Source organism: Bubalus kerabau, chromosome 8 (assembly GCF_029407905.1).
Source record: "Bubalus kerabau isolate K-KA32 ecotype Philippines breed swamp buffalo chromosome 8, PCC_UOA_SB_1v2, whole genome shotgun sequence".
Classification (NCBI taxonomy): domain Eukaryota; kingdom Metazoa; phylum Chordata; class Mammalia; order Artiodactyla; family Bovidae; genus Bubalus; species Bubalus kerabau.
In genome coordinates, this window is record NC_073631.1 from 116671482 (window position 1) to 116684107 (window position 12626).

At 42.2% G+C, this 12626-nt stretch overlaps 1 protein-coding gene across 1 annotated transcript; it reads left to right on the forward strand.

The window, feature by feature from the left end:
- The first annotated feature begins 1041 nt into the window (after positions 1-1041).
- On the forward strand, positions 1042-5260 carry GIMAP4 (GTPase, IMAP family member 4). The gene is made up of 2 exons (XM_055589421.1): positions 1042-1081; positions 3682-5260. The coding sequence occupies exons 1-2, from the start codon at positions 1042-1044 to the stop codon at positions 4590-4592; spliced, it is 951 nt and encodes a 316-aa protein (XP_055445396.1). The 3' UTR covers positions 4593-5260.
- The last annotated feature ends 7366 nt before the right edge of the window (positions 5261-12626 follow it).

The window sequence follows — 12626 nt, forward strand, 5'->3', positions numbered from 1 at the left end:
GAGACAAATTGATCGTGCAAGGCCTTCAGGATCATTCCAAGGGCTTTCAACTATTTGAAAAATAAAAAACAAAAGCAATCCATTAGAAAATCTAAACGAGAAAAAAAACAAATATCAAAAAGGCATCTGACTATGTATAGAGAGAGTAACATGGAAATATACATTACCATATATAAAATAGGTAGCCAATAGGAATTTGCTATATGACTCAGGGACCTCAAACCGGGGCTCAGTAACAACCCAGAGGGGCAGGATGTGGAGGGAGGTGGGAGGGATGTTCAAGTGGGAGCGAACATGGTAAACCTATGACTGATTCATGTTGATGTTTGGTAGAAACCAACACAATTCTGTAAAGCAATTATCCTTCGATTATAAATTTTAAAAAGGCCTCTGACTATTGAGTAGAGGAGGGATTGAAGATACAGTATCATTTGGGAGCCTACTACATTGCAATCAAATGATAGGATTGGATTCACATGGAGATGGGGAGAAATGGATACTTTTTCATTGGGGAACAAAAATCTATAGGACTTGGTGATGGACTGTGAGTAAGTGAGGAAAGAAATGTTTTAGAAATGACCCCAAGATTCTGCATGAGCCATTTTGTGATGCCACTTACTGAAATTTGAACCAGGCTAGGGATGGAAGTCAGGGTTTCATTTTGTCCAAATCAGTTGGAGATGCCCACAAAATTGCCAAATGGAGAATTTGACTGGGATGGAAAAGGTTGTAACACTGGGAAGGGTCCAGGCTGCAGACTACATATAAATGGCATTCAGAGCAATAATTGAATAGAGGTGGGAAGGGCACCCAGAACCAGTGCCAAGGAAGCACTTGAAGCACTAACATCTGTGTAAAGAAAAATGACGTCTGAAAATGAGACTGAAAGCAGAATTAAGAAGTGTTGAGAAATAGAGGAGAGATCGAGTAGCAAGTTTATGAAGAAAGTGTTGTTTACAGGAGGTCGATGTTTCTGGTTTGTTCTGCGTTTCCCTGACATAACATAGTTCTGTCTCTCTATTCCCAGGAATCCAAACCACAATGGCAGCCCAGTACCTCAGTGAACCCAGGACCAGCCACGGTGAGAGGCTGCTTGAGGAGGGCAGCCAGACTTGGTGGGGAGGGCTGGGACTCTCCTGCCCTGTCATCCAGCCAACCTGTACAAGAGCAAAACATCTTCAACCACATTTCTTATTTTCCCTTCATTTGCTCTGCTCTCTCATTCTCTCCACCCTCTACGCATCCTCCTTGTGATGTAGCTTAACAGCGAGCAGGAGGAGAGTTCCAATACCCTGACTGCTCCCGGGCTTGATGAGGTTTCTTCTTTGGTACTTCCTGCCATGTGGGCACATGGATCAAGGGCTGTGGCCTCCCAGATGGTTTCTCTGCCCCTGTCTTCAGCCTGAGAGGACTGGGAAGGAGGAATGGGGGGTGATCAATGCCACATTCAGGCCCCTAATTTCCCTGTTCCCAGTGGTCTCACTCTAAGCAACACACTCAACAGACTGATCACTCCGTTTCTCATATAACCCTCCATCTACCCTTTATCCTAGGAATAGATTCTATCATTTGAGCTTATGCTGGTTCAGCAAATCACCCTGCAATTTAGGAACCTAAAACAGCAACCATTTAGTTGGCTTTTAATTTTGGTGGTCACTTGGGCTGTGCTTGGGTCTGGACCAACCTGGCTAATCTCAGCCAGACTGACTCATGTGTGGGTGCTTGGCTGGTGGTTCAAGATACAACACAATAATCTTGGATAGCCTCACAGACATGTCTGGTGCTCAGCAACCTCTGGGTTGGCCAGGCATACAGGGATAACAGGACCTTGTGTCCCTCACCAAGTAGGCTAGTCCAGGGTAGGTGTAGGGTTCCAAAAATCAGAAAGAGAAGGCAAAGCACAATGTGTCAGCACTTTTGGATTCTCTGCTTAACCATGTTTTCATGATCCTATGATCCAAAGCAAGTCACATGGCCTAGTCAGACTGAAGGGTTGGAGAAACAGACTCAGCATCCTGATGAGAGGAGCTGAGAATTCACCTTCCCAAGAGGCACGAGTGCAGAGATGGACTCCTTTGTGGCTATGGCTGCCAACTTCAGAGGTTGCCATCCATTCATTATCAGCATTGGCCAATGGTTGTAGTGTTGGCACTGGCCTTGGTGCCTTTTCACTGCCAGGCCATGAATTTCCTACACCCTCTCTCTAAGGCCAACCAATGCCCTGGGATCTCCTTAGGTTGGAGCTTCTATTGTGAGGCTAAGTATTAAGAATACTCTGAATTCTTATGTACATTTTTTCTTAGATAAATCTTAGCCATCCCATATCTAGTGTTTGCAGCACTGGGAAATTTACTTCTTTTATCCAGGGATTCTGGTTCTGAAATGGGGAAAAGTCTGCCCTAGGGATTCAGGGAGCAGCAAACACTTCTTCAGAAAGTGTGTGGGAGATGGAGATTAACTACAGATTTTGTGGACATCACAGGAGGGGTTTCTGCAAATTTCTGGTTCTGTTTGATTGATATTTTTTAAAGATTAGCCCACCTCACAGAATAGACTGAAAGGGACAGTGTGGAAGTGGAGACACCTGTTAGGAGACTGCTGAGCCAGGGGTGGTGATGGAATCTGGACTGGAATGATGATCTTCAAAACAGGGACAGGCGAACAGATTTGGAGCCAAGAGAACATGCTGATGGGTTGGGTCTGGAAGGTAGGGGAAAGAAGGGAGTCAAGGGTGACTCCTAGGTTTCTAGTCTGAGGACCTGGGTGAATGGTGATGCCTCTGAAAATAACCTGGGGTTGGTAACAGTGTCTATGATGTTGTACGTGGGATAATGTAGGCATTGTCTCAAAGCAGAAATGGGTAAATATAACATAGGATTCCTCATGCAGGAATCAGACCCTTAAGTTCAAGGGCAATCTGGCAAGGTCTGCCTTCTCAGAAAAACAGGCTTTCACATGTGATTGTCAATTGCCTTCCCTCTGGTCCTGGGTCTATGCCTGACAATCCAGGGGACTTTGACTTTATAGACACATTGCAGAGATATGCAGAGACTTGCTAAATACCAGCACAGAAAGAGCTGGTAGATGATTTGGTGTTTAAATTCAGGTTTCAATTGTTGTGCTCTACTGCTCTGATATTAACTTTCAACTTTCCTAGGAAGTCAAATATGCATAATCAATTTTGTGTTATCACCTATCTTATGAAGAACAGCTACTGGTAGCAACTCAGAGACCTCTTCTTAATCACATTGTTTCCTCCTCTCTGAGCTGTTTGTTTCCATAAGGTCAAAATAAGAAGCTGAAAGGGATCCTGAAAAATATCTGTTATTGTTGTTCACTTGCTAAGTCATGCCCATGGACTGCAGCTTGCCAGGTTCCTCTGTCCTCCACTCTCTCCTGGAGTTTGCTCAAATTCATGCCCATTGATTTGGTGATGCTGTCTAGCCATTTTATCCTCTGCCACCCCCTTCTCCTTTTGCCTTCAAACTTTCCCGGCATCAGAATCTTTTCCAGTGAGTCTGCTCTTTGCATCAAGTGGCCAAAGTTTTGGAGCTTCAGCTACAGCATCAGTCCTTCCAATGAACATTCAGGGTTGAATATTTATTCAGTGGGCGGGAGCCTTGCAGGGGAGACATTTGAAGTTCATTCTAACACCGGGTCTTCTGTTTCCTGATGTTCCAGGGCTTGCAAACTCTGGAGATTCCCAGCTGAGACTTGTCTTAGTGGGTAAGACTGGGGCAGGAAAAAGCGCAACAGGAAACAGCATCCTCAGAGAGAAAGTGTTTCTGTCTAGCTTTTCGGCTGTATCCATCACCAAGCACTGTCAGAAAGGAAGCAGCACCTGGAAGGGGAGAGAAGTTGTCGTTGTGGACACACCTGGCCTCTTTGACACGGAGGTCCCAGTTGCTGAGACTGTCAAGGAGATTACCCGCTGCATGGTGCTGACTTCCCCGGGGCCTCACGCTCTGCTCCTGGTCATCCCACTGGGCCGTTACACGCTGGAAGACCAGAAAGCCACAGAGAAGATCCTGACGATGTTTGGAGAGAGAGCTAGGGAACACATGATTCTCTTATTCACCCGGAAAGATGACTTAGAAGGCATGGATTTCCGTGATTACTTAAAGCAAGCTCCTACAGCCATCCAAGAGCTGATTCGCAAGTTCAGAGATCGCTACTGTGTTTTCAACAACAAGGCCACAGGAGCTGAGCAGGAGAACCAGAGGGAGCAGCTGCTGGCCCTGGTCCAGGATGTGGTGGACAAGTGCAATGGTCGATACTACACGAATAGCCTGTATCAGAAGACCGAGGAGGAGATTCAGAAACAAATCCAAGTGTTACAAGAAAATTACAGAGCAGAGCTGGAGAGAGCGAAAGCTCAGATAAAACAGAAGTTTGAAGTGGAAATCAGAAAGCTGAAGGATGAACTAGAACAACAAAAGCAGAAGGTGAAAATGGAAAGGCAATTGGCAGAAATGGAGGCTCACTGGGTTTCAAAGCAGCAAACAGCCAGAGATGATGTTTTGAGTCAGAATAAGATACTTGAAATCATCCTTAATGGGTTCCAGGCTATTTACTCTCTGTTTAAGGATTAAACCTCATGAAAATCTGTCATATTTCCTGCATATTTTGGGGTGGTCCTGCCCCATGTAACTCAGAGCATTCTCCTTTTTCTCTGAGACTCTCAGGGCTAAGGAGAGTAAATTTGCTATTGATAATTGGTATATGTTTGATTGATTTAACAGGAAAGGGATAAATTCTCAACTTGTGAAACTCCAAAGCAGAAAGTATTGATGCTCCCTAATTTGTGAATTCTTTCTCAGAGACACCAAAACAGGGAATGCAGGAGACCAAAGAAGATGACCCTGATCTTTCTTTCTTTATCCCTAGAAAAGATTTCTCCTCTAGATTCTTTCTAGATTGGTGGGTGATCTTCCCCTACAGCTTTTTCTCACTTATTTTGTCTCTAGACGGTGCTGATCATCTTACCCTTATAGTTTATTAGAAAGATCAATTCTTTCCATTAGTTAAACTTATAGAAGGAGATACTAATGGAAATCCTTCTAGATGAATGAAAACTTGTTCACTTATAATTTTACTGAAGGTCTCAAATTGTTCCTTATCAACTGACCATTATGAACAAAGAGTTCTCCAGCACATAGATTTTTCAGAACTCAACTACCTGAAATGCCAAAAGTCCCAAAAGATATTCAACAGGTAAGAGAATAATGCTTGGTGTATTCAGATATATCTGTAGGAAATCTTTGACCAACAACAACCAGTTTGCAGAGTAACCAGTTCTCTCCTTTTCCTGTGAAACTAACAGCTGCCCCATGCAGATGAATTGTTTGCTTATTGTTATTTTAATAAAACTTTTCTGTTCTCCCATATTTGTGCAAATTGGATTTTTTTTTTGTTTTTCTTGAAAAGCACCACTACTCTTTCTAAGAACACAGGGATGAATTTCAGTTTTTTTTGTAAAAGTTCAAGATGATTTTGGTGTAGACTTGGTCCACCCTCCAGACATCTCCCCTCACCTTTTTCCCCTGGAAGGTTTGAGCCACATTCTCAACCCCTCTGTCAGTCAAAGTCTACATTCTCCTTGGATTCATCCATTATGTTGGTAGAAATTATGTGTAACCGAGGTTTCTGAGACCTTTGTGGCTTTCATGCTGCAAAAATTCTTTAAAATCTATGGATAAATCTGTCCCTTTTCTCCTCTTCCACTGGGTCCTCTTCACCTAGTAATGTGTAGGCTTTCCCCAAGCACATTTCCATGTTCTTCCAACATGGTCTGGAGGTCACATGTGACCTATGCCAACTCCCCTTCCTTGGTCATCTTAAAATCATCTTCTCCATGCCCTAACCCATTCTGTCTGAAAGAGGACATATGCGTTGCCCTGACTTCCCCCAAACACACAGGACTGTACACTTAATACAGCTGCTATCTATCTATAGCTGACTCACTTTACTACAGTAGAAACTAACATACTATTGGAAAGAAACTATTGCTGTTGTTGTTCAGTCACTAAAGTGAAGTGAAGTCGCTCAGTCATGTCTGACTCTTTGCAACCCCATGGACTGTAGCCTACCATGCTCATCTGTCCATGGGATTTTCCAGGCAAGAGTACTGGAGTGGGTTGCCATTTCCTTCTCCAGAGGATCTTCCTGACCCAGGGATTGAACCCAGGTCTCCCCCATTGTAGGCAGACACTTTACCGTCTGAGCCACCAGGGAACTTAGCAAAGGCTCAAGGATATGAGAAGCACCTGGCAAAGAAGCACAGGACTCCAGCAGAGGCGATCACTCTGAGTGGACAGATTCCGTTTCACTCTGCAGAATGTGGGAGGACTTGGTCTCTATGGTTTTCATCATCAGCATCTCAATCAAAGTTGTTAGGTGTGAATTTAACATGCTATTGTATTACAACTTTATTGTATTACAATAAATACAATATTGTATTATTAGTAATGTAATATTATAATGTAAATTATAAGAAATTGTTAATTAATAAGGTAAGATTGTATTTATCATATTAAAACTTGTATTATAACACAAGCAAATATTTAACCAAAGAACCACATATACCCCTCAAAGAAAATTAAATTCAGGCTTAAGATGAAAAAAAAAAAAAAAAAACAAGCTAGCTGCAGTGGTAATTTTCAGTATATACATTTCAATTATTCTTGCATCCCAGGTTAATGCTGTAGATGAGACAAAGAAAATTGTTCTGCTATTTATTTCCCATCTTATTACTTTGATAATTTCATCAAAATAATGTGAACATGGGTACATGAATACTTGTTTTGTTCTAAGAATGTGCAGTTTAAATGTCCCTGAGACACATCCAAGAATGGATTGAAATGTATTCAATGTAATTATTCGCCATACTTCGGCACTCATTTTCTTTGAGATTGGAATGAAAACTGACCTTTCCCAATCCTGTGGTGATTGCTGAGTTTTCCAGATTTGCTGGCACACTGAGTACAGCAAGTTAACAGTATCATTTTTCAGAAGTTTAAAGAATTGGGCTAGAATTCTCTCACCTCCACTAGCTTTACTAATTAACAAGGACTTGACTCCCTTCCCTGATACTTAAGGAATGTGACTTAAAAAAAAAATATGCATGATATCAAATCAGATCAGTCACTCAGTTGTGTCCGACTCTTTGCCACCCCATGAATCGCAGCACGCCAGGCCTCCCTGTCCATCACCAACTCCCGGAGTACACTCAGACTCACGTCCATCGAGTCAGTGATGCCATCCAGCCATCTCATCCTCTGTCGTCCCCTTCTCCTCCTGCCCCCAATCCCTCCCAGCATCAGAGTCTTTTCCAATGAGTCAACTCTTCGCATGAGGTGGCCAAAGTACTGGAGTTTCAGCTTCAGCATCATTCCTTCCAAAGAAATCCCAGGGCTGATCTCCTTCAGAATGGACTGGTTGGATCTCCTTGCAGTCCAAGGGACTCTCAAGAGTCTTCTCCAACACCACAGTTCAAAAGCATCAATTCTTCGGCACTCAGCCTTCTTCACAGTCCAACTCTCACATCCATACATGACCACAGGAAAAACCATAGCCTTTACTAGACGAACCTTTGTTGGCAAAGTAATGTCTCTGCTTTTGAATATGCTATCTAGGTTGGTCAAAACTTTTCTTCCAAGGAGTAAGCATCTTTTAATTTCATGGCTGCAGTCACCATCTGTAGTGATTTTGGAGCCCAGAAAGATAAAGTCTGACACTGTTTCCACTGTTTCCCCATCTATTTCCCATGAAGTGATGGGACCAGATGCCATGATCTTCGTTTTCTGAATGTTGAGTTTTAAGCCAACTTTTTTACTCTCCACTTTCACTTTCATCAAGAGGCTGTTGAGTTCCTCTTCACTTTCTGCCATAAGGGTGGTATCATCTGCATATCTGAGGTTATTGATATTTCTCCCGGAAATCTTGATTCCAGCTTGTGTTTCTTCCAGCCCAGCATTTCTCATGATGTATTCTGCATATAAGTTAAATAAACAGGGTGACAATATACAGCCTTGACATACTCCTTTTCCTATTTGGAACCAGTCTGTTGTTCCATGTCCAGTTCTAACTGTTGCTTCCTGACCTGCATACAAATTTCTCAAGAGGCAGATCAGGTGGTCTGGTATTCCCATCTCTTTCAGAATTATCCACAGTTGATTGTGATCCACACAGTCAAAGGCTTTGGCATAGTCAATAAAGCAGAAATAGATGTTTTTCTGGAACTCTCTTGCTTTTTCTATGATCCAGCAGATGTTGGCAGTTTGATCTCTGGTTCCTCTGCCTTTTCTAAAACCAGCTTGGACATCAGGAAGTTCACGGTTCACAAATTGTTGAAGCCTGGCTTGGAGAATTTTGAGCATTACTTTACTAGCGTGTGAGATGAGTGCAATTGTGCAGTAGTTTAAGCATTCTTTGGCATTGCCTTTCTTTAGGATTGGAATGAAAACTGACCTTTTCCAGTCCTGTGGCCACTGCTGAGTTTTCCAAACTTTGCTGGCATATTGAGTGCATCACTTTCATAGCATCATCTTTCAGCATTTGGAATAGTTCAACTGGAATTCCATCACCTCCACTAGCTTTGTTCATAGTAATGCTTTCTAAGGCCCACTTGACTTCACATTCCGGGATGTCTGGCTCTAGGTCAGTGATCACACCATTGTGATTATCTGCGTCATGAAGATCTTTTTGTACAATTCTTCTGTGTATTCTTGCCATCTCTTCTTAATATCTTCTGCTTCTGTTAGGTCCATACCATTTCTGTCCTTTATCGAGCCCATCTTTACATGAAATGTTCCCTTGGTATCTCTAATTTTCTTGAAGAGGTCCCTAGTCTTTCCCATTCTGTTGTTTTCCTCTATTTCTTTGCATTGATCACTGAAGAAGGCTTTCTTATCTCTTCTTGCTATTCTTTGGAACTCTGCGTTCAGATGCTTATATCTTTCCTTTTCTCCTTTGCTTTTCGCTTCTCTTCTTTTCACAGCTAATTGTAAGGCCTCCCCAGACAGCCATTTTGCTTTTTTGCATTTATTTTCCATGGGGATGGTCTTGATCCCTGTCTCCTGTACAATGTCACAAACCTCATTCCATAGTTCATCAGGCACTCTATCTATCAGGTCTAGGCCCTTAAATCTATTTCTCACTTCCACTGTATCATCATAAGGGATTTGATTTAGGTCATACCTGAATGGTCTAGTGGTTTTCCCTACTTTCTTCAATTTAAGTCTGAATTTGGCAAAAGGAGTTCATGGTCTGAGCCACAGTCAGCTCCTGGTCTTGTTTTTGCTGACTGTATAGAGCTTCTCCATCTTTGGCTGCAAAGAATATAATCAATCTGATTTCGGTGTTGACCATCTGGTGATGTCCATGTATAGAGTCTTCTCTTGTGTTGTTGGAAGAGGGTGTTTGCTATGACCAGTGCATTTTCTTGGCAAAACTCTGTTAGTCTTTGCCCTGCTTCATTCCATATTCCAAGGTCAAATTTGCCTGTTACTCCAGGTGTTTCTTGACTTCCTACTTTTGCATTCCAGTCCCCTATAATGAAAAGGACATCTTTTTTGGGTGTTAGTTCTAAAATGTCTTGTAGGTCTTCATAGAACCATTCAACTTCAGCTTATTCAGCGTTACTGGTTGGGGCATAGACTTGGATTACTGCAATATTGAATGGTTTGCCTTGGAAATGAACAGAGATTATTCTGTCGTTTTTGAGATTGCGTCCAAGTACTGCATTTTGGACTCTTTTGTTATACACATATATAATAAATACATAATAATATTTACAATTTTCCATGCTGGGCTTACAAAAAGAAGAGGAATCGGATATCAAATTGCCAACATCCGTTGGATCATAGAGAAAGCAAGAGAATTCAGGGAAAACATCTAATTCTGCTTCATTTACTATGGTAAAGCCTTTAACTGTGTGGATCACAACAAACTGTGATCTTCAAGAGATGGGAATACCAGACATCCTCACCTGTCTCCTGAGAAATCTGTTTGCAGATCAAGAAGCAGCAGTTAGAACCTTGCATGTAATAACAGACTGGCTCAAAATTGGGAAACGAGTACGACAAGGCTGTATATTGTCACCCTGTTTACTTAACTTATATGCAGAGAACATCATGAGAAATGCTGGGCTAGATGAAGCACAAGTTGGAATCAAGATTGCCAAGAAAATATCAATCACCTCAGATACACAGATGATGCCACCCTTATGCCAGAAATCGAAGAGGAACTAAAGAGCCTCTTGATGAGGGTAAAAGAGGAGAGTGAAAAAGCTGGCTTGAAACTCAACATTCAAAAAACAAAGATCATGGCATCTGGTTCCATCACTTCATCGCAAGCAGAAAGGGAAAAGTAGAAACAGTGACAGATTTTTTTTCCTTGGGCTCCAAAATTACTGTGGATGATGACTGCAGCCATGAAATTAGAAGATGCTTGCTCCATGGAAGGAAAGGTATGACAAATCTAGACAGTGTATTAAACAGCAAAGATATCACTTTGCCAACAAAGGTCTGTATAGAGAAACCTATGAGTTTTCCAGTAGTCATGTATGGATGTGAGAGTTGGACTGTAAAGAAGGCTGATCATCGAAGAATTGATGCTTTTGAACTGTGGTGTTGGAGAAGACTCTTGAGAGACCCTTGGACTACACAGAGATCACATCAGTCAAACCTAAAGGAAAACAGCCTGAATATTCTTTGGAAGGGCTGATGCTGAAGCTGAAGGTCCAATACTTTGGCTACCTGTTGCAAAGAACTGACTCATTAGAAAAGACCCTGATGCTGGGAAAGATTGAAGGCAGGAGGAGAAGGGAACAACAAAGGATGAGATGGTTGCATGGTATCACTAACTCAATGGACATGAGTTTGAACAAGCTCCAGGAGAAGGTGAAGGACAGGGAAGCCTGGCATGCTGCAGTCCATGGGGTGGCAAAGGGTCAGACATGACTGAACAACTATACACACACACAGACACACACACACACACACATATACATATGTGCTTAGTAGCTCAGTCATGTCCAACTCTTTGGGACCCCATGGACTGTAGCCCACCACGCTCCTCTGTCCATGAGGATTATCCAGGCAAGAACACTGATGTGGGTGACCATGCCCCTCTCCAATATACACAAATACACATATATCTATATCTATATATATATTATTAATGCTGCAGAAGAGAGTCTCCCTATCTGGTGTCTGGCTTTTTTTTTTTTCCTTTTTCTTTTTTTTTTTTCTTTTTACCAATTTACTGATGCTGTGTAGTAAGTCATTTCCAGACAATAAAAAAGGCATTCAGCCTGGTCAGTTCAGTTCAGTTGCTCAGTTGTGTCCAACTCTTTGCTATCACATGGACTGCAGCATGTCAGGCTTCCCTGTCCATCACCAACCACTGAACTTTGCTCAAACTCGTGTCCATCAAGTCAGTGATGCCATCCAACCATCTCATCCTCTGTCATCGTCTTCTCCTCCTGCCTTCAATCTTTCCCTGCAACAGGGTCTTTTCCAATGAGTCAGTTCTTCACATCAGGTAGCCAAAGCATTGGAGTTTCAGCTTCAGCTTCAGGCCTTCCAATGAATATTCAGGACTGATTTCCTTTAGGATGGACTGGTTGGATCTCCTTGCAGTCAAAGAGACTCTTGATAGTCTTCTCCAGCACTGTAGTTCAAAAACATCAATTTTTCAGCACCCAGCTTTCTTTACAGTCCAAATCTCACATCCATATATGACTACTGGAAAAAACAAAGCTTTCACTAGATGAAACTTTGTCAGCAAAGTAATGTCTCTGCTTTCTAATATGCTGTCCAGGGTGGTCATAGCTTTTCTTCCAAGGAGCAAGCATCTCTTAATTTCATGGCTGCAGTCACCATCTGCAGTGATTTTGGAGCCCAAAAATAAAGTCTGTCACTGTTTCCATTGTTTCCCCATCTATTTGCCATGAAGTGATAGGACTGGATACCATGATCTTAGTTTTCTGAATGTTAAGTTTTAGGCCAACTTTTTCACTCTCCTCTTTCACTTTCATCAAGAGGCTCTTTAGTTCTTCTTCACTTTCTGCCATAAGGGTGGTGTCATCTGCATATCTGAGGTTGTTGATATTTCTCCCAGCAATCTTGACTCCAGCTGTGCTTCATCCAGCCCAGCATTTCTCATGATGTACATTGTATGGAAGTTAAATAAGCAGGGTAATAAGATACAGCCTTGAGGTACTCCTTTTCCTATTTGGAACCAGTCTGTTGTTCCATGTCCAGTTCTAACTGTTGCTTCCTGACCGGCATACAGGTTTCTAAAGAGGCAGGTCAGGTGGTCTGGTATTGCCATTTCTTGAAGTATTTCCCACAGTTTGTTGTGATCCACACAATCAAAGGTTTTGGTGTAGTCAATAGGGTAGAAGCAGATGTTTTTCTGGAACCCTCTTGCTTTTTTGATGGTCCGATGGATGTTGGCAATTTGATGTCTTCTTCCTCTGCCTTTTCTAAAACCAGCTTGAACATCTGGAAGTTCACAGTTCACATACCGTTGAAGCCTTGCTTGGAGGATTTTGAGCATTACTTTACTAGCGTGTGAGATGAGTGCAATTGTGCAGTAGTTCATTGCCTCTCTTTGGGATT

Excerpts from the sequence above, each read along its gene's own strand:
- GIMAP4 (XM_055589421.1), top strand. The coding sequence starts at position 1,042 with ATGGCAGCCCAGTACCTCAGTGAACCCAGGACCAGCCACG. Across the intron at positions 1,082-3,681 it reads TGAACCCAGGACCAGCCACG|GGCTTGCAAACTCTGGAGAT; the intron begins GTGAGAGGCTGC and ends CTGATGTTCCAG.